Raw genomic sequence first — 26,381 nt, 5'->3', positions numbered from 1 at the left:
GATCAGATGTTGGATCTGAGATCCATCAGTTGAGGAATGAATGAAAATGGCAACATCAGATCAGCATATAAAGTTGTGATGAAAGTAAAACTTAAAAAAAAAAAATAGTTATAATTTCAGCATTCCCTTTACGCAGTATGGATTTGCACAGCAGAGCAACTCTGTTATTGGTCCAAAGTCACTGCATTTACAGCTTGTACCACAGAGAGAGGTAGATATCAGGTGCACTTCACTCACTCAAAACAAATACCGCACAGTGGTGCCAGGAGTGGTTGTGCTATTGAAGACTACAGAAATTAAATTATTCACTTTTTCCTTCAGCTAAGAGTCCTGTTTGTGCTCTGCCAAGTACTGCACAAATTGAAAAAAAAAAAAAAAAAATATATATATATATATATATATATATATATATATATATATATATATATATATATATATATATTGGGACTTAGCAAGCCATCAAATTACAGGTCCAGCAGAAGAAAGATCAGAAAATTTTCCTTTCTCATTTGCTTGAACATGTCTAGATTAATGTGGTATTGACAACATACTTAGGATAATAATAATATCCCACAGCATACCATTGTAAGGTTGGCAACACTGCAGCACTTTTTTCTCTTTATTTTCTAATTATCTGCCCCTTCTCTCAGCTTAACTAACAGAAATGTAATGTCATGCACATGTCTTTGATCTTTGTTTCAGTGTGCAATAGAGTTGATTAGGACTGCAGAACAATTTTAATCAAATGATGGAAAGCGTGCTATACAATGTTATTAAGGTTGTTCTCATGCTCTCAAGGTGCATTCCCACATGGCACACTCACTTCAGAGAGAAGAGTCTCTTGAGTATTGTTTGCTGCTGTACTCAAGACTAAACACTTGCAAGCCATTAGCAGCTAACAATTGTCATTGTTACTCCCTGCAGTCCCAAAGGGTGTGCATGCAACCTTGTTAATTACATGATGTTTATCTCTCCTACACCAAGTGAGAATGTTGGTATTCAGGAATGCTAATGATTTAATATCTCATTTGCATCTTCACAATGTTCAGTGGGTTGAATCTATGTTATATAAAAGTAATGGAGCAGCTAGGGAATTTACAGGAAGGGGAAACTGTTTTGATACAGACAGACCATTACAGGCATTTACTTGGAGGAGATTTTTCTACAAATTACTGTTTTTTTTTTCAAAGGTATATTTGCCCTCTTCATAAACTGTTTACATTTTCATATTTGGAATGTATTGTTTTCATTCACTGTTGGCATAGTGCAGGTATGTCAGTTCTTGCTCTGCTTTCAAAGTTTGCTAATGAATGGTATGGTTACATCACAGTATTGCATTACCATTTGCCCTTGGAATTTCACAAGTTACTGCAGACAAGTGTATTTTGTTTATTATCAAATTCAAGGGCTTGTACATGTGTAGCTAAGAGGTGTTAGGCTTCTTAGGTGTCCAGTGGTGACTTCCAGAACAGGGGAGAGATCAATGAAAATTGATTGGCATTTCTACTTTGAGTTCTTGTCTCTTTATTGATAATACTGCCACCCAGTAGTCAGTTATACAACTGCTCTCCTCATTACAGAAATGTTAACTGAAGCGATGTAATGTTAATGTATTACATTTTTTTGGGGGGGATCCCTAAACTTGTATGTAGTCCTAAATGAGCATTGTGTGCTCAATTGTTTTGTGTTTATGATGGGAGCACAGATTTTATTTGAGTAGAATAATTTTGCTATGTGCTAAAATCTGTTTTGTCTTTTTTTCTATTTCATGTCATACAGTATTATGGCATCCAGACCATCAGTTCCATGTAAGTCACCAATCACTGATGCAGAGAGTGAGGTCATCATTCAAGCTTTACACTGTCATGGATGCATTCTGCTTGACAGAGACAGAGGTGATTTGTCTGTTAGAAAAAGCATATGGCAGTAGGTGGTTGATGACAAATGCAGAGAGCAGCTGTATCAGAAACTATAATCAGATGCAGCATAGTGCCACTGATATGATTACAGTGGCCTTCCAGAGGGCAGCTGCAGTTGCACATGAACAGATGGCTGCTGGGAGTGGTCCTGTTACCGAGCCACCACGCCCTGAAACTTAGTTGTTCCAGTCCACTGTCAGAGATCCAAACAGCTCAGCAGAGAGTACACACAGACTCCTTGATGGTAGTGATGATGTGCATGACAGCTCAAATGTGTCCCAAGAACAACTTCCAGGTATGCTATATATAAGGCATTTACTTCCATTCTATACATCTTTATGAGTTAATAGTTTTATACTTCTGATATATCTGAACACATCGAGACATGTTGCTTAGAAGAGACACAGTCCAACAGAGATTGTGGGGTGGGGGAACTGGCCAGTCTGATTGATTCTGAGATATTTCGTATGGGGAAGATAGGCAGAGCATTGGTCTCTTGTCATTGTGTTATTTGCATTGTGATGCTTATTAGCCATCTTTGCACTGCCTTCCTCTTTTTCCAGGAACATCAGAATTACCAGCTAAAAGACCATCTGCACATGGTAAGCACAACTTTCTTTGCTTAGTAATACCCATTAGTCAGATGTAAGTCTGAGGAGAGAGTAATTATTGTATTCCTTTAGCATCTGAAATTGTTTAACATGAGCATTTAGAACACATTTTGGGTAATTTCTAGTCCCCATTTCTCTTTTTCTTGTGTTTGTTGCTTATTATCACAGGTGATCCTGACAGTGGCAGTGTAGAACTCATGTTACCTAATGTCAGAGTATCAGTAGGCTCTGATGGAGATATAGAAGCACAGTCAGGGGGTGTAGAAGTTCAGTATGACTCTGAGGTTGTGCCTCACACATCTCCTGGCCTTATTTTGGACACAGTCACTATGCCTATGCATACCCATTCCACTGAGCCCTCAGATATGGGATAGGTTGGGGGTGACACAGTTGATCGGGGTAGTCTGGCTACTCTAGATCCAGAGCTGGTCGAGTCTGCCCGTAGCCATCTTGAGGGCATGGTACCACACAGAGGGGTTGCTAGAGGTGCTCAGAGGAACCCTACTGTCCATCCTCCTCTGTAGCTGGTGTGTCATTATGAGCCACCAGATGTATATATAGGGCCTTCATGGAAGTACAGACAATGACAGAACATCTGCTAGGAAGGGTCAGCATCTATATGTCTATAAAACAGCAACATCCTCTGGTATTAACCAATGTGACTGTGTCAGTGATTGAGATGTCCACACCAAGACATGGTAGAGCATGTGATCATGGTCCTGGACATAGTTGTGAAGAGAGCTCATCCAGCAGCCATCACTCACTTTCAGATGGCATTCCCCACTTTGAACCAAGGATGTGGAACTGGCAGTGTAACACCTGGCAGAGGTGTGTGGTCAGGATGGATGACACTGAACTTCAACTCTACCATGCATGGCTCACACCTGCTTGACAAGCCAGGATGTAGTGCTAGCACAGAGCTTGACTGTGCTCATGCACACACACACACACACACACACACACACATACACACACACACACACACACACACACACACACACACACACACACACACACACACACACACACACACACACACACACACACACACACACACACACACACACACACACACACACACACACATTTCAATAAAAGTGTCAATACCCACTGACACACATGCAGGCTAATTAAACCTTAATGTTAATTGCAATTCCTCTCCTATTACTGGCCCTTAGAAATGTTCTACTTTAATGAATACCTGTGTTTGTTACTCCCACACACTCACTACTTTGGTGTCAGTCTTGGCCTCCTCCCCAACCCTGTGCAAATGATGATGACTGTGTCACTCCCTTTATTCATTTTGCTTTAATTTAGGGTTGCATGTATGTCTAATGCACAGAGTAGATAGCTAAGTGAGTCTTTCTCACAATGTTAATTTTATACATGTGTATTATATAAGAACATTTTGGATGTTTTTATACATGCTCATTTCAGAATGACTATTTCAGTTAGTATTGTAAGTCATGCATTCAGATCAGTCATATTCCATTCCTGGTTATTCCTCTTCTTGTGAAACTGTTGATATAACTGTCCTGTTGACTGGTTTATAGATGGTGGGTAGGTGACTGACTTGATGCGGGTTATTGTGTACAATGTATAGCTGTATATTGCATATGTCAGTCATATGTCAATAATGCCATTGTTGGACATCCCACGCAGGTTCTGCTTGAGTACATTTACAACTAACAGTATGCAGGTATACAAGTTACTTTTATATTCTTATACATTTGTTTTATACTACAGTTTCCGCACTTTCCTTGTTATTACTGTGGGTACGACTCATGTCCTTTGGGGCTGTCTCAGTCTGATGCTATCAGTACACAACCATTACACGGATAAGTAAAGTTTGTAGATGTTGGCTGGCATCAGTTTTACTATTTGTATGTGCTTAGATTGTTATGTGTATTCCTTAGCTGGTGAGTGTTTGCTATCTTTGCCTCTTAGCCAGACCGAGGACATATTGTACACCCCTGCCTCTGCCAGCTCTCTCTGCCACTGAAGGTTCTCCCTCAGAATCCTTGTCTGCATGTGCTGGAGGTGCAGGCCCTGCCTGTGGTCCAGGAAAGTGTGTTCCTGGCCTTTGCTGTCCCTGTTACAGCTGTATCCTCAAGATGCTATTGTGCAACATGGCACAGACTCTGAGAATTTCTGTGCAGATGCCTAGGTCATATTACAGGGCACCCCGTGATGTGTCTAGACACCAGAACTGTGACTTCAGCACACTGAATACACACTGTATAATGTTTCTTGTTTGAGTGTGGGCATCGTTATATCCTTCTTCAGTGGGTATGTGTGAATTTCTGATGGGTGTCATGAGCAATGTTTAACATGCATAAGCTACATTGGATGGCCTTGTGGAACATCACCCCTAGTAAACCTTGTGTAAAGCTGAGAGGTGTGTCATATGTGTGAGTCATGGTAACTGCCTGGGTTACCAGCACACACACTGAGAAAGATCCCTCGGGCATTACAGATAACCTGAGAGGAACTCCTTCCTGTTGATGTATGTCCTTCCCTGTTCACCAGGTGGGGCTTTTATTTCTAAGAGAATGCAGTCTATAGCCCCCAGAATTTCAGGGAAGTGTGCTGTAGCATAAAATTCCTGCACCATTCTTGCTCTCTCCTCTGGAGTCCTGGGAAAATCGATGTACTCCCTTGCATATTCTAGCATAGCATACCAAGACATTGGGGCAATATTCTGAAGGCTGAGGCCTGGAACACCCCTAGTATATCCCCTGTGGGTCTCTGGAATGTACTAGCAGCTAATATCCTTAAAGCTACACATGCCTTAGTTTTCACTGGTGCAGGTTCTCCTTAATTTCCTCTGAGTCTGAGGTGGGGGAAGCAGAGGTTGCAGAGTTCCTGGAGTGTTTCCCTATCAACTCTGTATTGCTGTAATATTTCAATATCATGAAGACCATGATATGTTAAATGGGTTCTGAACACCCTCTTCTCCTTGGCTGGGGTCTAGCAGCAGCAGCATAGATCTGAGCCTGTTGCACATACACATGCAAGAGAGCAGCAGCAGTTCTTAACATTGCTCTTTTTTTTCTAAGTGTGATGCTGCCTGTATTCCAGTAGGTTTTCGAGTTCATAGCAAAGAGCTACACTAAGAGTACAGGATTACTTTATAGCTTTCTGAATGGTTCCACCATCTTGGATTGGTTGTGTAGCATGAAATTCAGATAGTTATGCTTTCACTGGTGTACTCTTTCATTTACCTTTGTTTTGTGGCTCTATACAAAGTGTAAAACCATTTAATGAATACAAAATAGTGTGATATCATCTGTGCATCATGCCACAATATGTACATGATAGCAGCATGGTATATATCCATTCATTAATCTGACCCAGAAATAATTTAGTTTGCAATATTTTGTAAAAAACGTACAATATCTAAGCAATAAGTCATGTTATACACACAGTCAGCAGCATTTTGCTTATCCATCTGAGAGTATTTATGTCAGACTACAGCTGTTTGCCATTGTGTAAGTTTTAAGATGAAATGTTTTAATACTTTGTATATAGCATGGTTTTTGAATTATTAATGCAAATATGAAAAAGCAATATTTGACTCCTAAAGGCATCAGTAGGATGCAACTCTAGAAACACCTGGAAGAGTTAAGATGCAGAAGATAATATTTTAATGCACGTGAAACAGGTATGTTAGGAAATATATGTTGCCCTAATAGTTCGGGTCATTTGCTAATGTACCAGTTATTTTGAAGAATGCACCTGCTAAAATAGGGAGTGTTTAGTGTAAAGACAGACAGGTGTTAGCCCTTGCTGCATGTATTATTGGCACTTAGGATGCATGTCCAATATTTAATGTGAGCATACCTCAAAACCTCTTAGAGCAAGAAATCTGGACAAAGCCATAAATAAAAAGGGACATAGGCCCAAAAATAGGGACAATTTTTAAATATTGGTCTTACAAACTTAGAAAGTTGATAGAATAACTGTTTTGGCATTAGCATGAATTTTCTGAAGGGTATGAAGTCTGAAACTCAAATGTCTCTCATTATTTTCTAATTTCAGTCTTTAATAATTTGTTACTAATTTGCCAGAAAAACACAATTTCATAAAAATGGACCAAAAATAATGGGCAAAAATCTGGACATTCTGCAAAAATCTGTACAGTTGAGAGATATGAATGTGAGCACTATATGGTTGATTGCACACATGTCAGTGGTTGTATACTTCTGGGGACTTATACCTGTATCTCAACATGTTAAGTTGCTGTTCTCATAGTATAATGTTGTCAGTGGGTTCAGTTTCCTCTTTACTAAACTACTTTGACAAAACTTGTGTTAGGCTTTTATTTTGTAGTACTTTACAGTACGATAGGTGCTACATTTAATGGGAAATTATGTGAGACCTGCAGTCTCTGTGGTATTTTATCAACTGACTCACGGCCTAGTTTATTAATTTGCCTGGCATGCCTCAGTAGGTTTGTGCAGGTAGCCTCAGCATCATGAGTCTTCAGTAGATGCACTGGCTATGCTGATGGAGTTGCATTCAAGTTCCAACCCTTGTTAATTTTTTTTGGCATCACACACAATTTCCTAAGAGTATTTTATTTTCCTTCTGACAATAGTGCCCACAATAATATGATGCACACATTGGTTAAGCTACATGTTGTAAATTTCATCCTGCACCTGTGTGACATACACCATTAGTGTGTGTTTCATGGGAGACTTTGCTCAGACTGCAGATGTGGTTCAGCATGTAAATGCATGGTCTCTCACTTCACATGTATAGAAGGATGTGGGTTCATGTCCCCTCTGGGTTGTTTATTGCTGTCTCTTTCATTCTGAAAGTATGTGACACACATCTTTAGTGCAAGTTTCACTGCAAACATTCCTTATATTATGGATATAGCTCAGCATGTAAATGCATTGTTTTTTTTTTTGTTGTTATACTTTGCATGTGCTGAAGGCTAAAGGTTCAAGTCCCCTAAGGACTGTATATTGTTGTTGATTTCATTCTTTCACTGTGCAAGTGTGTGACAAACACAATTAGTATGTGTTTCACAGGAGTTTTTTTTTTTTATATCGTGGATGTAGCCAAGCATGTGAATACATTACCTTACAAGTTGCATGTTCTGAAGGCTGCAGGTTCAAGTCCCCTATAGGTTGTATACTGGCACATCATTGTTTCAGTGAGGTGGGTGTTTTATTTATTTATTTTACATTTGTTGACCGGGCTAGTCTAGCTGGATACATGTCCTTTTTCAGTAGAGGCCCGGGGAGATAAGCTCCAAGACATGGTCTAAATACAATAGTACAAGTTCAAACAACACAGAAAAAAATATCAATATACTATACTATAAAAATATCAATATACTAATAAAAATAGCAACTTTAAAAAGGAAATAAAACTCATCAACAATGGTATTAAGTAATTAACAGTACAGAGTTTGTAACAGAATATATTATTGAGGAAAAAAAATCATAAAACAGTGAAATTTCAAGTATGGAGACATATCAGGTTAAGTCATAGTTAAACAAAGGAAGTTAGGTGAGTAGTAATGTAGCAAAGGAGTTGCTTAAGAAGAGAAAGTAAAAAGAGGATATAAAAAAAGAAAAGGGGTAGATAAGAAAAGTATGATAAGATGGAAAAAAAAGTAGCAGAGGCTAGTAAGCACTGGATAGGTTAGATAACTTAGTAGAGGAAGATGACTAGTCTGGTTTTGAACAGGGGCATAGCCAGTGAGTTTTGAGGAGAAGTTTAAGTCTATTTTTAAAGAGAGATAATGAGGTGAGTGAGGAGAGGTCACAAGGGAGAAGATTCCAGGATTTACCTACAGAATTAGAGAAAAGGAATCCCAGCTCTGTTGTTAGGTTTAGTGGTGTGGACTTGTAGTTTTTGAGATGAGCGTAAGGACTTCAGATTTGTATAGGGGTGATTAGGGTAGATAAACTTGGAGTATTAGAAGGTTTATAAAGGATGTTGTGGGCAAGGGTGAGTTGGTGAAATTTAATCAGGTGTTGTAGTTCTAACCATCCTAGCTGTTTTAGGTTAATGCAATGATGGGTTCTGAATGGGTTGCCTGTAGCAAATCGTGCTATGTTATTATAAGCCATTTCCAATTTGTTGAGGTTATTCTTGAAGAGATTAGTAAAAATGGGAGAGGCATAAAGGAGTGTAAAGATCAAGTGTGTGTGGGCAATTGTAGTTTTAGCAGTGGGGGAAAGGAAGGGATTTATCCTGTAGAGGGTACTGATTTTTTTATTAACAGTCTTTATGGTATTATTGATGTGGATGTCAAAGCTCAGATTATTGTCAATGGTGACACCGAGTAGTTTGGTGGTAGAGTCAGGAGATATAATAGTATCATTGGTAGATGTTACTGAGAATTGGAGAGGGGAGGACTTATGAGTAGGCGTGAAGAGGAGAAGTTTGGTTTTTTAGGGTTCAAGAGGAGGCAATGCTGAGAGAACCATTGTTCAACTATGTTGAATACTTTTTGGGTGAGAGCATGAAGGTCATGGGATGATGTAGCTGAACATAATAGGGTTGAGTCATCAGCATATTGTATGCAGGTGGCTTGTGGGATAGCTAGATGAAGGTCATTAATAAATATAGAGAAAAGAAGAGGTCCAAGTATGGATCCCTGAGGGACTCCTAAGGTAACAGGTAGAAGGGTGGATAAAGTGTTTTGCCAAAGTACTGCTTGTTGTCGGTTGTCAAGGTAGGATTGGAACCATTTTATGGAAAGTGGGTCTAATGAGAGATTTCAGGATTTTTAAGAGAATTTGGTGGTTTACCATGTCGAATGCTTTGGACAGGTCGATGAATAGAGCAGAAGAAAGGTTATTCAGGTTTCGGTACCTGTTAATATAGTCAGTGAAAGACAAGAGGGCAGTGGTAGTGCTGTGTGAGGGTCTGAAACCATGTTGACAGTTGGAAAGTAAGTTATTTTCAGTTAGATGGTGGAGTAGTTGCTTATGGATACACTTCTCCATAATTTTAGCTAGGGGAGAAAGTAGGGCAATGGGGCGATAGTTTGATATTTCTGTGGAATGTCCTCCTTTATGTAGGGGATTATGTGGGAGACTTTCCATACGGTGGGGATGTAACCTTCAGTAATTGATCTATTTATCAATATGGAAATAGGATAGGCTATGGCCTTGGATGATATCTGTAGATATTCAGAAGGCAGTAGGTCTGCAGAAGGAGAGCATGGTTTCAGTTTATTCAAAAGGGTTTGAATAAATGAGGTTGTAACAGGTTTGAAATGAAAAGGGGGTGGTGGGGTTGAAGAGTATGAGGGTATTGTGAAGGTATTAGGTGTTAGTTGACTGGCTAGTAATTGGATAGTATCTGTAAAAAAGGTATTGAAGGTATTAGCTGTATGGATTGGATTATTCAAGTCTGTATTTTGAGGGTTTGGTGTAGTAGAGTTACCTGGGTGCAGTAATTGCTTGATGCTGGCCCAGAATTTCTGTGGGTTGTTGTGATTAGGTTGTTGATATTGTAAGTAGTAGTTTTGTTTATCAGAGAGTATGGCCTTTTTAGTGTCATTTCTTAGCTTTCTAAATGTTAGTTGGTCAGTGGTGTTTTTTTGTCATTCTCCACTTGGCCCAGTATTTATTTCTGATGTGAATTTTGTGTTTGGTTTCGCTAGAAAGCCATGGGGCAGGCTTGGCCTTAATTCTTATAGATCTGGTTGGAGCATGGTGATTAATGATGTTTCATGATGATTGCATTATAGTGCATATAAAATAGTCAGACTCCGGTTATAATTTACCTTCATTTTCATTGTATTTGTATTCTCTCTCCACTCCCCTAACCTTTCCATTATACACATTTTTTATTATTTTGTTTTTATTAATTTATTTAATATTTATATGCAGTAGCATCCACATCAGCACCCCTGCCACCATCCAGGCTTGCCATCTCACCATTGCTGGCTATTACACCACAGCCATTTTTATCCCCATCTGTTGCTCTCACCACCACACTACCAGCAGTACCTGTAGAGGTCACTGCCACTAGCCCTGATCCGGAAGGTGCTGCTCTAGCAGAATCTGGAAGCAGTGACAGTGGAAGTGACACTTAATGCCACCCAGCAGAAGGTGAAGGAAATGGTGGTGGACCTCACTGATAGTCAGCCTGCTGCCAGAATAATCCAGTTAGAGACCTTTCCCAGGTGACTCATGGAGTCCCATCCCTAACCTGCACTGGCATTAATGTCAGTGCCAGGACCCAATGGTGAGGGAGCCCAAGGAGGGGAATAACCTCCCACTGGGTTGTAGTGGGAAGAGACTGCAGCTGCACACTCCATCCTATCACCCATCACAATGTTTTCTCTCTTTTGCGTCTATGCCTGCATCTGTTAATTGTCCAGTCCTCCCCATCACCATTGTCCTTCTGTGTGTCTGATGCCTACTTCTCCATTGTCTTCCCTGTCCTTCATAGCATCAACAACTTCCTTGACAGTCTTGACTGTCTTCCTTGTTTGTGTCCCATGCTACCTACCCTTAGCCTCTTAATTTCCTTTTACTTTCCTTACTATCTTCCTCAACCTAACTTCTCTTTATATATGTGTGTGTGTGTGTGTGTGTGTGTGTGTGTGTGTGTGTGTGTGTGTGTGTGTGTGTGTGTGTGTGTGTTTGTGTATAGATAGATATAGATATATATATATATATATGGTTCCCATTCAGAAGCCTGAAACATCATAAGCCTGAAAATCAAAATCCTGAAACCAAAAGCCTGAAAATTCAGAATCCTGAAAACTCAAAATCCTGAAAGCCCAAAATCCTGAAAGACCAAAATCCTGAAACTCAAAATCCTGAAAACACAAATAATGCTAATATGTCACTATAAAGACACTAATATCTACCAACTGACCCTGACCCTAACCCTAACCCTAAGGTCCGTCACTATCGCACACTAACCTGACCCGCCCTAAACCTAACTCACTTAAACCGCCCTAACCCCAATATTTGTCACTATTGCATACATGCCTAACCTGCCCTAATCCTAACTCACTTAAACCGCCCTAACCCTAAAATAAAACCAACCGCACACTTACCTGACCCCAACGCATGACCTAACACCACAGGGCTAACAATAGCAAAGCCACAATGACATCAGTATGTCTATTTTGTGTTTTCAGGATTTTGAGTTTCAGGATTTTGGTCTTTCAGGATTTTGGGCTTTCAGGATTTTGAGTTTTCAGGATTCTGAATTTTCAGGCTTTTGGTTTCAGGATTTTGATTTTCAGGCTTATGATGTTTCAGGCTTCTGAATGGGAACCATATATATATATATATATATATATATATATATATATATATATATATATATATATATATACATACACACACACACACACACACACACACACACACACACATGAAATGACCATATGACTAAAAAAAAATGTTTTTCTTCTTTCACCACTTCTAGCCTACTCATTCAGTAGATGTTTACCTATGCTCTATCCTCTGCTTGCTTTGCCCTTTTCACCACTTTCCTATTTTCCAATTTCCAGCATTTAATTTGGTTAAAAAATAGATCAGCACACATGCTTCATTGTCCGGCTGCCACATATCTTCTCCTTTTTACCACTGCTGTGCATGCAGGATCACACATATTATCTTCGAGACACAAGCACAACTAATGGCAAGGCTGTTTGTATTTCCCTGAGGTCACACCACACTACTACCCACTCCTCTCAGAGTCCCTGCTGCAGCCAAGAGAAGGACAGTTAATGAGCTGACCTCCTATTGTTCCAGCATGTATTCATTCTTAATGAGCAACAGTCACTTCCAGTAAACAGAGGAGGGCTGGTCACGATCGTGCTTGCACACTTTCTGAATTCCAAAGTATGGGAGCTACAAGAATTCATCTAAGTTAAAATTGCTAAGGACAGACATGCTAACAATACATGACAGAAAAGAACAACTGCAATAAACTATGTAAAACTATCAGAACAGATCTTGTTTTTATTTGCTATCCTTTAGGAGATGAAAAGCAATCTAAATATCAGTGTGACTGTTAGGGAGTTGAACCTAGTGGCACTGAACTTGAATGCTGAAGAATTCTAAGAATTCCATCATGTGAAGGTATGCAAACAGTTAGTGAAAAGTATTCCAAAGCAGTCAGTAAGTGAGAGCAGAATGCATATCGTATTGCTTCAATGGACATATTAACATCAAATAGATAATTTTTTTGTATTCTTCAACCAATGTGTGATATTGTGGCGTCACCTGATGCAATACTTCAGATGTGAATAAATACTTAATACGTAATATACGTAATATGTATAGGGTCTATACTGAATTAGCGAACGCTTAGAAAAGCAAACGCTAATTCATCGACCCCTTTTAAGCAAAATCTTACAATCCTGAACACCCGAACAGCGATTTTTTACACAGGGCAAAAAATCGCTGGGCCGGTTACGGGAGTTCACCATTTCCTCCACAGTGGTGCGATCTTGAAGTTGGTATATTTAAGTAGGGGGGTATGGGGAGGCATAGCCCCCCACATTATATAATGTTTTAAGTTTTTTTTTTTTTTTTTTTTTTTTTTTGTGGACCAGCAATTTTTTTCCCTGTGAAAAAAAAATCGCTGTTCCGGGTGTTCGAGATTTTATGCTTTTGCTTAAAAATGGCCGATGAATTAGCGTTCGCTTTTCTAAGCATTCACTAATTCAGTATAGACCCTATGTATAACACCCAAGTTTTCAGGTCTAAGGCTGATAACCAGTATGAATGTAAAACTAGGTACTTATGTATTATAGCAACCAGGTTCCAAATAACTCGATAATATGTAACTACCGATTTTTTTATTGTATATTTTCCCATGCTTCCACTAGATTTACTCATTTTCTTCCGATTTTCCACATAAATATAGACATGTTCAAGGGTGTACACATTATTACAGAAGTTAAATAAGCTTCTACAAACCTTCTTTATCAAGAAATGTATGTGGTAAGCATGGTCAGACGTTCTCTTCTAAGCAAATAAGAAAGTGTTCTTGTTTTGAGCCCTCTGTTATGATTTTTAAAGGCCAGCACTATGATTTTTAACATTCAGAGACAGCGGTCTGAAATACATACACTGTGGGAGTGCACAAAATAAAAAGCAATGGAACAATCAACAGTTTTAAAACAATGCCAAGAATGCCTTGCCTGTATTGCTCAAAAGAATAAGCCAGTGGTAGTTATTTCAAACTCATAAATGCGCTATATGTATGGTGTGCAAATTAGTAGAAACATTCATTATTTGAAGATAAGAATCTGTCCAGTGATGTGCTTGTATTCAGTGATGTATTTGTCAGTGTTAGTAATCGGAACTGAAATGATACTCATAGTTCTTGAGTCAAATCTCTATGTGAAATGGAACAAACCTCAATGAAGGTCAAAGGCCCCTGATTAGGGACCAAACCACTCAACCTCTTAGACAAGAAGTGTGGGCAAAACCAAGTTGAGGTATGCTGTGTGCACAGATTTGCCCTCGTCAATGGCTCTGGTCACATTTTTGAAGAAATCTACCAGGTTTAACAGGCAGGATCTTACCTCAATGAAGCAGAATTGGGTCGGTTTCAGGGTTTGGAGGTCACCTATGTCTTTATTTATGAAGTCCATAATGATACATTCCATGGCCTTACAGATGAGGCTGGTCAGACATATAGGTCTATAATTCCCCGGGTCTGCTGCTAAGCCACCTTGTGGAGGGAAATAATTGTTGCTGTTCTCCATTCTGCAGGAACATAGCTTGTGATTAGGCTGTGAGTGAACAGGGTACTTAATGGTGATGTTAGTTCACCTTTTAGTTTGTTTAGAAGATAGCCTGGGATGCTGTCTGATTCATAGAGGCTGTTTTTTGCCTTAGACAAGACTTTAGTGACTTGCTCTTTGGATATATAGGGTGAGGGGGAGTTGGGGGCAAGGTTTGTGATAAGTTTGGAGGGGATAAGGGAGTGAAATTTTCATAAAATCTGTCCACCAGTAGGTTTTCTATCTCTATGAGATCAGTGTGTGTGATACCATCAGTCACTAGTTCGGCACGTACCTTTTAGGCTGTGTACGTAGCTGTAAAAAGCCTTATGGTTATCCTTGACTGTGATTGCTAAGGTTTTCTCAAAGTCACCCTTTCAGAATTTGACATATTATCTTACTTGCTTATTGAGGCTAAGGAGGGTGCTTTTCCATTGTTGGGGCCTTGACTTAGTTTTCCTAGACAGCAACCTTTTGCATTTGTTGATGCTGGATGTCCACCAGGGTGGCTTGTTTTTACTTGGGGCTCTGGCTTTCATTCTCTCTGGAACAGCCAAGCCTATGCAAATGACTTTCAGCTGGGGCTGGGGCTTGGAATGCATTTATACCTTCCCCTAGGAGAGTATAGTTTATCTTGGTGAAGTTTTTTAGTCTGACTTCACCCTTTGTGCATTCTGGTGTTACTGCCACTTCAAAGGTGACTGATTTGTGGTCCAGTTTAACTAATGAGGATCCGACAGTTGCGATGGTACATCTCTTTGTCATGTCAGTGAGGACCAGATCTAGTATGTGTGTTCTTCTTGTTGGGGTTTGAACAATTTGTTCCAGGGCATTTGAGTTAACAAAGTCAAGGAACTTTTTCACTAGTGAGTTAGAGTTAGAGTAGGTTTCCCAGTTGATGGTGGGATAATTGAAATCCCCGTGACCAGAGTGTCTGGCAATATTTCGATTGACTCCAGTTTGGTCAAGTAGGCCTCATGCGCATCATGATCCATGGAGGGGGATCTAAAACTAGCTATGACTTGAATGGGCATCTTATCCACAGTAATCTGAACTTGCAGTAACTCCATGAAGTTGTCCTGTCTAACTAGTCGGGAGGTGAATTTATCTCTAAAATAGATAGAAACACTGCCTCTTTTGGTCCTCACATGTTGGTTTTGCAGTCTGAAGGTATGGAAGGCACTGCAGTCTTGGAAGGCCAATAAACTTTCTGAGGCCTTGAACCAGGTTTCTGTGACTGCACAAACATCTACATCCTCCAGGGATAGGAGTGTTTCCAGGGTGTGCAGTTTTTGGTTTAAGCTCCTAGTGTTTAGCAGCATAACCCTTATTTTGTTATGACTGGCAATTTTTACATCAAAAATTTTGTTTTTGAGACCTTGCCTAAAAAAGGCACTATGGGCGAAGCAAAAGCTTTTGACATTAGCTGAAAGCCTAGTGGTGGCAGGTGCAAACTGTCTCTGGGAAAGCAGCATGGTTTGTCGACCATGTCATCCCAGGCTGACAGAAGCTGGATCCCCTTGGAATGACACCAAAAACTAAGCCACTTATTGAAATTGATCATTTTTTTGTTTTTACCATGACATCATTCTAAGTGACAGTAATATGCTGCTCAAGGCTAGGGACATACCTGAATGGAACACATACTCAGAGAGCTTAATCATGTCTCTCTTCATATAGTTCAGTGAGGTACATCTCAGGTCGTTCAGTCCAACATGAGCTATGACAAAGTCATAATGGTAGTCGTTGTCGAGAGACTTGAGTGCATGCGTGATCTGATGAATCCTAGCACAGGACAAGCAGCTGACCACAACTTTCTCTTTATTTAACCTGGTGAGTGGGACATCCGTGTGTCTTACTAGGCAGTCTTCAATGACAAAAAATTTCGTTTATGAGTAAGGGTTTGGTAGAGGAGACATTGGTGCTGCTATGTGTCTTGGGTGTTGTGGGAACTGTGTTAGTTGTAGCAGTCTTGTGTTTTGGAGGTTGCTGGTGTTTCAGTAAGTTTTTTGAGAGAACCTCCACGTATGTTGATTTATATGTTGGATGCATACTATGTGTAATATGTGCATGAGTAGTGGTGGGTGAGTTGACAACCTTTTCAGTGTTACTGTTTCGAGTGCTAGAGAGCAGGGATTCAAGACTCTTGGTGTAGATACATCTCTTGCACTCCGTACTAGAGTGAGTTATTAGTAGAGGGTTGTCAGTGTACATGAGGCAGTTGCTACACTGCCTCAAGTGACCCGTCAACAAGGCTGGCAGGAGAAACTGGGGTAGTCCAACTGTCCATAATGGCAGGTTTGAAGAACTGTTATCACAAAGGAGGCGCATTCAGGAATGATCTAGGAGTGTTTCTGACAGGGTTTTCGGTTGGTGGTCTAACAGGTCTCAGCTCACTAGCAATACTTCTTAGACCGGAAATGTACAAAAGATGAGTACTACACTAATGTACTACAGCTATAGCTAAGGGAAAAGTTGTAGAAATTATCTGTCTGGCTATGTAGCACAATTGTGCAGCAGTGTGTGGTGCTACATGATGTGCATACAAGCAGAAACCCACTCAAACTCGGGGCTTAAATATCAGAAGCTAAAAACTCTAAAAAAATGTTAAAAAGTTCAAAAGAGCCAATGAGGGTGCTTACTCCAAGCCCTAGACCAATCACTCTTCACCACACAGGTTCCAATCAGCACACTTCTCTCACAAGTGTGTAGAAGGGTCCTTTGTAATCAAAGATGGCTTGGAAAATGTGCTCAGAATAGAACAGCCACTACAAACACACCCAGATGCAACAAACCTGTATCTGGACTATGCTATAGCTGCTAGCTACACTAATTTAAGCAGGGAACATTAACAAATGATTTAAACAGCAGAAAAACAGCAGTGAGACATTATAGAATGTTTTAAACAGCAAACAAATCTGTTATTTAAAACACTGCTTGGTGAGAAAACAGAACAGATGTTTAGCAAACAGTTAAACGTAGCAACAATTACTTCACAATCAGTGAAAATAGCAAAAAAGCTTTGCAAACTGTGAAAACAGCAACAAAATATGATCTAAAAGGCACAGTAAGGCAGACAAATGCAATACAAATAGTGCAGTTCAGTTTACAGTTTTAAAATACCGTATTAAATGAGCAGAACAGAATAAAAGTGCAATAAATAGTATAATTAAGCAAAAAACAGGCAACACACACACACACACACACACACACACACACACACTAAACTTATACCCTTATTTAACTGCTACTCTAACCGTAATACAGATACACTTGCACACAAACTCACATTCCAAAAAACAAACAAAAAAAAAACGCTTACCTTTGCAAGCCATACCAGCAGTCACTCATAGACATTTGCATAAATTGTCAGTTGCACAAATGTCAGTACAGTTCACTTTACAGAACAATTGAGCAGTCAACCAAATATATTATGTGTGTGTGATTTGCTATTTCGTTGCACCTACCTGAGCTTTTGGATATCATTTGGAATGGATGAAATGCTGTTATAGGAAACATCCAAAAACTGAAGACAAGGCAAGCAAAACAATCTATGAAGAAAAGCAGTACCGTATAGTTATCATTTAGAATGTTTTTCTAGGTAATATGTAAAGAAATACAGTATGAAACATCTAAAAACTGAAGACAAGGCAAGCAAAACAATCTATGAAGAAAAGCAGTACCATATAGTTATTATTTAGAACATGTTTTTATAGGTAGTATGTAATGAAATATAGTTGCAGGCTAACATGAAATGGGTATATAAAAATGATTATGGTCCAATGAATGTTAGCTCACTGTGAGACCAGTAGCTGAAACACCTTAAATGGTGCATCTTGGAACTAATACTGTTATAACATGGTGCAAAAGTAATGTGTATAATAGTATCATTATCTCTCTCTCTCTCTCTTGAACAGGAAAACATTATTGGTTAATAGTCATTCAGCTAACTTTTATGGTGTTGATTTTAATAATAATGATAGTTGTATGAAGCACCATTCATCTCTCAAGCCCCAAAAGCTGGTCTCTGCATTAATAGTAGCATACAGTGCACAACATTACATGCTAGTTTTATGTTTTCTCCCATAACTTTAACTTCAGTAAGAAACTCTTTGTCCTTTAAGAAGGTACATATACACATTGAGATGAGTTTAACTAACCAACTGATTTTACTGTCCACCAAAACTGAAATGTTAAATTTTCTTTTAATATACAGTCTTTCCAAACTGCATAAGAATCATCTGGGTCCAACCATGTGCCCCATAGTTTCAGACTGTGGTTGTGTTTTTGAGCCTGTTATGACTTATGACCACTCCTGTAGCCAAAGCACAAAAAGACACATCTGCTTTTCATTAAGTATATTTATTGGCCAACACCTTAATTCTGCCTTCTGTCTGTGCGGCAGCATTACACGTTTTACTACCGACAAAGCTCCAAATTACTTTGTGCACCTATATATACTTTTTCTATACATGGTAGTGCATGAAGTACATAAAGGTCTATTTACGTTAAAGAATTATGATAGGGCCTCTTCAGTCATGACTCTCATGTCATGTGATCACAACATGGATCTTAAACTTTGCTTTGCTCTGCCCTTGAGGTGAATTTCTTGACATACATGTTTCAGACTCATAATGTAGAGGATTATGATTGAGTCTTCAATCATAACCAACATATTATGTATTTGAGACATAGCTGCTACAAAAATTCTCCTCTAGAGCAACGCTAGGGAGGCAACTCTTTTTATCCATGTCAAGAACATATAATAAAAGGTTATGATCAGTTACCTGATCATGATTCTTTGTAGTGTGTGGAGCTTTATCTGCATAATGTACTACCAGTTACAGGAAAAAAGTATAGGAGCACAAAGTCTTTTACCAACTTACAAACAGACAACAAGCAGAAATGAAGTGTCCCTCTGTAGAGCTAATGGCTTTAAAAAACAAGAAGTTATGTACTCACCATAACGTTCGATGTATGTAGTCCATCTCGCCTCACATTCTTATCCGTGGGTTTGGAGCCGAATATTGGCTCTGACTCGGCCGATTTTACTAGCTCAAAGTCTCTCATTGGCTGGGCTAAGCAGGTAACCCATGGTGCACTGCTCCATATCCCCAGATCTAGTTTGCTGCGAAACTCATTTGTACTCCATGCACACATTACATCCAGGTAAAGAATAAGCTAAGCAAGGGAACTCTGCAGATAACAACCTAACCTCCAAATCCTCCAGGAAGGGGGAAGGTGGGAGGGTAAGTAAGAATGTGAGGCGAGATGGGCTACATACATCGAACGTTATGGTGAGTACATAACTTCTTGATGTTATGTAGTCCTATCTCGCCTACATTCTTACCCGTGGGACAGCGTCCCTAGCACCTACATCCTGGGTGGCTCATAGGAAAATACTCCTGAGAACTGTGGAACCAAAGGAAGACCTGCCCCTGGAGACCACATCCAATTTGTAATGAGAAACAAAAGTGTGAGGAGAAGCCCAAGTAGCTGCAGCACATATATCATCCATTGACAATCTGGCTTGATAGGCTGTGGATGTGGAAACAGCCCGAGTAGAGTGAGCCTTGACTGGAAATGGCAGATCTTTACCTCCTGCTTGATAGATGAAAGAGATACAATTAGATATCCATGTAGACACGGTGACCCTAGAGACCGGGTAACCCATTCAGTTTTCCGAGAAGGAAACAAAAAGTTGGTCAGACTTCCGGATATCTTTTGTTCGGTGCAGATAGAAGAGTAATTGTCTGTGTACATCCAACTGGTGAAATCTAAATTCTGCCTTGTTAGAAAAGTGGGGAAAGAAGACAGGCAGCTCAATGGATTGATTTAGGTTAGACACGGAAGCCACTTTAGGAAGGAATGAAGGGTTTGGTCTAAGAGAGACCCTGTCTTTATGGAAGATTAAATATGGAGGTTTGATAGAGAGGGCTTGAATTTCTAAAACTCGCCTTGCTGAAGTGATTGCTGTTAAAAAGGCTGTTTTCCAGGTCAAGAATTTCAATTCGCAGGTAGCTGCAGGCTCGAAAGGTGGTAAAGTAAGGGCTTGTAGAACAAAATTGAGATCCCAGGGCATGATTGGTTCGGATACCGGGGGACGGAGCAACAGGGTACCCTTCAGGAACGCCTTGCATAGTCTGTGCGCCATGAGACTAGGCTCATTCGCTATATGGAAATTAGAGATCGCTGCCAGTTGAACTTTGATGGTGGCTAATGCGGAACCCTGATGGAAAAGCATAGACAAAACACCAGGACTGAAGCGATTGGAGCTGTGTAAGGATCAATGCCTCTGGTATGTGCTCAGATAGAAAACCTTTTCCATTTACTAGAATAAATCTTTCTAGTGGATGGTTTATGAGAGGAAGATAATATATGAACCACTTCTTGTGAGAAATTTTGAAGTCTGACTAACGATGGAAGTGGAGTAGCCAGGCTGTCAACCGGAGGGTCATCAGGGAGGAGTGGAACTGTCCAGACATATGTGTCAGTAAATCTGGTTGAGGGTCCAGAGTCCAAGGAGTGTCCACAATGAATTGCTGAAGAAAAGGAAACCAAACTTGGCGAGGCCAGTGTGGAGCAATCAGAATGATTCTTCTTCCCAAGGATTGCGCTTTCTGAATCACCTTTGACAGCAGGGGAAATGGAGGGAAAGCATAAAGCAGGCCGGAGGGCCAATCGTGAACCAGAGCGTCCCTGGGTGACTCCCCCTGTGGGGGGATCAGCGTGAAGTAGTTGCTGCATTTTGCATTGAGGGGTTTGGCAAAAAGGTCGCAGCAAGGCTGACCCCATCTGCTGAAGATTCGCTCTGCAACCAGGCGATTCAGGAACCACTCGTAAGGCATCAGAATAGCTCTGCTTAGCCTGTCCGCAATCATGTTGGACTTCCCCAGAATGTGCATTGCCACCAGAAACCGTTGGGAAGTTACTGCCCAATGCCACACTCGCATGGCCTCTCTGCACAGGGGGTAAGACCTGGTTGCCCCTTGCTTGTTTAGATACCACACTACTGATATGTTGTCTGAGTGTATCGCAATCGTCCCTAGAGGAAGAACACTCTGAAGTGCCTGCAACGCAAGTAGCACTGCTCTCATCTCTAGGACGTTTATATGCAGATGTATCTCGTGTTCTTGTCACGTGCCTTGGACTGTCCTGCCAAAATAATGCCCCCCCACCCCATCTGGGAGGCGTCCGTGGTCACCGTGGCAACCGGGATGGGTGGAACGAAGGGCCTTCCCCATCCAAATTGTTGGTGCGCAGCCACCAACCGAGGTCGTGCTTGCATCTGTCCATGAGCAAGATGGGATGAGACAGTGGAAATCTTTGGAAGGACCATTGAACAAAGAGGAGCCATTGGAGAATTCTCATGTGCAATCTCGCTAGAGGGACCAACATGACTGTTGCTGCCATGGTCCCTAGGAGCTGGAGAACCCACCTTGCCTTCGCTTGTTTCAGGAGCATCAGCATGTGTATCTGTTGCTGTAAGAATCTGATCCTTTCCTGCAGTAAAAATGCTCGCATTCGAATGGTGTCTAATTCTGCTCCTATAAAGGTGACATGGTGCAAGGGCAATAAAGCAGATTTTTCCCAATTTATTGTTATACCCAACTGGTGACATAGAGTGATGGTAGTGTCCCTGGTTTGAACTAGTTGATGCCTGGTGGGGGCGGTAAGGAGCCAGTCATCCAGATACGGGAACACCTGGAATCCCTGACGTCTCAAGTGAGCAGTCACCACCACCATGCACTTGGTGAACACCCTGGGGGCTGTGGTGAGACCAAAGGGCAGGGCTCGAAACTGGAAATGACTGGCTCCCAGCTAGAAGCGTAGGTGACTCCTGGATGCCCTGTCCATTTTCACATGGTAGTAAGCATCCTTGAGGTCGATGGAGCACATCCATACCTCCTCTCCCAACAATGGGAGAATCGATTGTACCATATGGAACTTGGACTTGTGTATGTAGTTGTTCAGTTGGCTGAGATCTAGTATGGGTCTCAGGTCCCCTGTTCTTTTCGGCACCAGAAAGAATCTTGAGGAAGTCCCTAATCCAATTTGGTCTGAGGGGACATGCTGGATGGCTCCTTTTTCTAGCAGCTGTGAGACCTCTGAGGCTGCTTGATCCCTTTGACTGGATGGAACGTCTGGGATTTTTCTGATTGGCGGGGGGTCTGATGAAAATCGAATGAGATAACCTCCGGAAATTATTCGTAATACCCATCGGTCCTGGGTAATGCTTTCCCAGGCTTCCAGATATAAGGAAATAGACCCCCAATTGGCTCTGGATAAGCGCAGTCGGGCACACCCTCAGGAATGAGAGTATGGAGAGCCACGAAAGGAATCATGGTCTCCTGAATTGTGGGGGCCCCCTCTGCCTCTGGGGTGACATCTCCCTGAATAAACCCCCCTCCCCTGCCTCTGGAGGGGGGTTCACCTTGTGCGGCAGGGAAAAACCTCTGTGATTTCTTGAACCACATCCCCCCCCCCCCGCTGGGCCTTGGGATAAGGCCTAGAAGAAAGGGAAAAATGAACCCCTATGGCAGACAGGGTCTTTCCCTCTTGCTCGCACCTGGTGAGGGTGTCTTTCACTTTGGTCCCAAACAAAGAGGAACCATCAAAGGGGGCATCAGTGAAGGAAGACTTGAAGGCCTCCGCAATGTGACACAGGTGCAGCCAGGCTTGCCTTTTAAGGGCGACCCCTGAGCTTGCTGCCCTACTTGCTCCCTCGGCTGCATACGAAATGAGCCACATGGATGAGTTAACAATGGAGTTGAGGTTAGATACCTGGGCGTTAACCGTCTGAGCCACCGCCTCAGGAATGCTACCCGCAAGAGTATCTCCTAACTCTTTGAGGAGATCTCTCTGGAGCTGAGTGAAGTGAGACAGGTAATTCAGCGACCGTAATGTAAAGGTTGCTGATGAGAGGGTATGCTTCCCATACCAATCTATGGTCCTAGACTCCTTGTTAGGAGGATGGACGGATGAAGAGGACTCTGCTACTTCCTTCTGAGTGGCTGCCGCCACCACCATGGCATCTACAGGTACTCCTTTAGACAGAAACTTTTTACCCTGGGGGGGGGGGGGCGGAAAGAAACTTGTTGGGACGCCTGGGTACAGGCTCCACAGAATCAGGGTTCTCCCACACTCTTCGACAAATCAGGTGAAGGAGTTCTTCGAAGGGTGGAGACACCCAGGAGGCGGAGGGCTGAGCACCAAATGCCTTAAAGAATACTGACTCCTCCTCGGAAGGGGTTTTGGAAGGTCAGTCTCCTCTTTGTTTCAGTATCTCCAGGATATCGGAGAAGGAAACATCATCAGAGGATGACTTGGGGGACCCCTCCGATTCCTCGAGGTCAGTATCAGAGGTGAGGGACTCATCCTGGGAGTCTATGTGCTTCCTCTTGCACGTTTTCTTTCTGGGGGGGCTCCTCAGGCACGAACTCTGAGGGCCCCTCAAAAATTTGGGGACCACTCGTGGGGGTATCCCTAGGCCCTGGTGCTCTGCTGTCCATGGATGGGTGGTGATCAGAAGCTCTCACCGGAGTGGTGGGGGACAGAGTGACCGACCCGCTTGATGTAGCTGACGATCTGGCCAGCGCGGTCCTCATAGCCTCGAAGGCCGCCCCCCCCCCGAATCCGAGGAGCAACCAGTCTCCAAGGCTATGACGGGGGTTGGAGTTCCCTGAGCCGATGCACCGAGAGGGAGGCACGGGACCAAAATAAGCCCCGAGATGTCCCCCTCGGGCCCGACCGAAGAATCCCGAGTCCCGAACCCCAAGGACGGAGCCAACGGGGTTGGAGCCGAATGGGGCATTGGAGCCGGCCTAGAAACATCACACGGCACGGAACACTCCTGCTCCGAAGACAGAGATGAGCTCGGAGGAGGAATAATCGAAGACGGGGTCGAGACGGGCTCCGCAGCCGACTGGGACTGAGCCAAAAACAATTTTGCCAAAACCGGTGACTGGAGGAGCCTCTGAACCACCCTATCAACATCCACATCCAAAAGGGTCCTGGAGGATTCGGAGGACAGGGATGGAGAATGAGATCTCCTCTCAGGAGAAGCTGGTCTGAGACTGGGCGATCAGCTCCTAGGAGGTTCCAATACAATTGGAGCCGATGCCGGTTCCGTCAATACCGTCCTTCCTGCGGCCTCAAGGACAGTGGAGCCAAGGAGGTTGATGCAATTTTTGAGATTTTCTCCGGGGGCTCCGATGAAGCTGACAGAGCCAGAGATCTCTTTTTTGACTTGCCAGATCTTGACTTTCCACTGGAAGACGAATCCATAGCCTCTTCAAAAGAGGGTTTCAGTAGTCCCTTTAAAATTAGCTTATTCTTTCTCTCTTGGAGAACTCTAGGGCTGAACGCATGACAAAAACTGGATGATGGATGGCCCCCAAGCAATAGACACAAATAGAATACCCATCGGTAATGGAAATTTTGTACCCACATTTAGAGCACTTTTTAAAACCCGAAGGTTTGTGCTCCTTGGGATCCTTAGACATCTTAACTACTATGCCTACAATGCAAAACCAAGTCTGAAACAATACACAGGCGTTCACTTTATAAAAAGCGGGAACGACGCTAAATAGTAACCAACACTAAAACAGTGATCAAACACACACCAAAGATCAAGTACAAACTCTGAACAAGGGATTGAAAAACTACAAGGAAAGGGAAGGCCCAAACCTCTAACTTAAATGGTCTAGACCGTACTCACACAGAAGGCAAACAGAGGAGAACTAGGCCCTCTAACTGAAACCGGCCTAGCCCGAGGGAACAGTCAGTGGGATACCACACAACAATTACACAATCACAATTTTTGACAAACTTAGACAAATAGCTATGAAAATAGCTTTTGATAGGAATCAAAAATTTTCCTTAAGACAAGAAAAAAGAGGGTACTTAGCCACAGCCAAGTGAGACCACGTCCGAGCTACATGAGCGGCAAACGAGATCTGAGGATATGGAGCAGTACACCATGGGATACCTGCTTAGCCCAGCCAATGAGAGACTTCAAGCTAGTAAAATCGGCTGAGTCAGAGCCGATATTCAGCTCCGAACCCACTGGTAAGAATGTAGGCGAGATAGGACTACATAACATAAGAAGTTATGTACTCACCATAACGTTCCATGTTTGTAGTCCGTCTCACCCTTCATTCTTACACATGGGTTCGGAGCTTAGCCTCAGCTCCAACTCGGCCTTTTTACAAGCTCAAAGTCTTCTAGTTGGCTCGTGGCTAGATAGGTATCCCATGGTGCACCAGTACAGTCCCCAGATCTTGTTTGCTACTAACTAAAGTGAAATAACAAAAAACTATGCACAAAGAACCCAATAATAAAAGGTCTCCACTTAATAATAACAATTTCTGTCTCCGGATCCTTCCAGGATGGGGGTAGGAGGGTGGGTTTGTAAGACTGAAGGCTGAGATGGACTACAAACATGGAATGTTATGGTGAGTACATAACTTCTTTATGTTCTGTAGTCCTATCTCGCCTTCATTCTTACACATGGTACAGCGTCCCTAGCACCTTATTCTTGGGTGGCTCAAGGAAAAATACTCCTGAGTACCATGGAACCAAAGGTCCATAAAGCAAAAAACAAAGTGGAACACTGCTATGTTGAGTCTTTTAATATCCAAAACAGATGAAAAAACAGATAAAAAACAGGATGAGCGCTTTCGGGATGTACCCTTCATCAGATAAAGTGGAAACATTAAACACACATTTTTGTATATTCTAACAGCCAATCAAAATCAGTAGAAAGCCCGCCTATTTTGTAGGACAGGTTTAATAGGTATAACTTCATTTAAACCTGGCTTCCTGTTTGCCATCAAATCAACAATCCACCTAGTTTCCACCAATTCTGTTTTTAACTTAATGTCACCACCTCTGCTATTCAATCTAACGTTTACAATAGCCCGAAACTTAAAAATATGAGTTGGAAATTCTTTTACATGCCTGCATAATGCATTTCTATCATCACCATTCCTAATACATGAAAGATGTTGCAATATTCTTACTTTTAGCATATTGTTAGTCTTCCCAACATAGAAACAAGGGCAGTGGCAGCATTCGGCTAAGTAAACTATATCAGTAGTACGACATGTAGCCTTG

At 41.7% G+C, this 26,381-nt stretch overlaps 1 protein-coding gene across 2 annotated transcripts in view; it reads right to left on the bottom strand.

Moving 5' to 3' along the window:
• LRRC63 (leucine rich repeat containing 63) overlaps positions 1 to 26,381 on the bottom strand; it is a 739,268-nt gene that overhangs the window by 193,897 nt on the left and 518,990 nt on the right. For both annotated transcript variants that reach the window (XM_044071581.1, XM_044071580.1), the window contains exon 8: positions 17,732 to 17,815. In XM_044071581.1, the coding sequence (XP_043927516.1) occupies positions 17,732 to 17,815 (84 nt within the window). The remainder of the gene's footprint in view (positions 1 to 17,731; positions 17,816 to 26,381) is intronic.

Source organism: Protopterus annectens, chromosome 5.part0 (assembly GCF_019279795.1).
Source record: "Protopterus annectens isolate FY-2018-M chromosome 5.part0, PAN1.0, whole genome shotgun sequence".
NCBI classification, from domain to species: Eukaryota; Metazoa; Chordata; order Ceratodontiformes; family Protopteridae; genus Protopterus; species Protopterus annectens.
The sequence above is the reverse complement of the archived record's forward strand: the minus strand, read 5'-3'. Positions and strand labels throughout refer to the sequence as shown.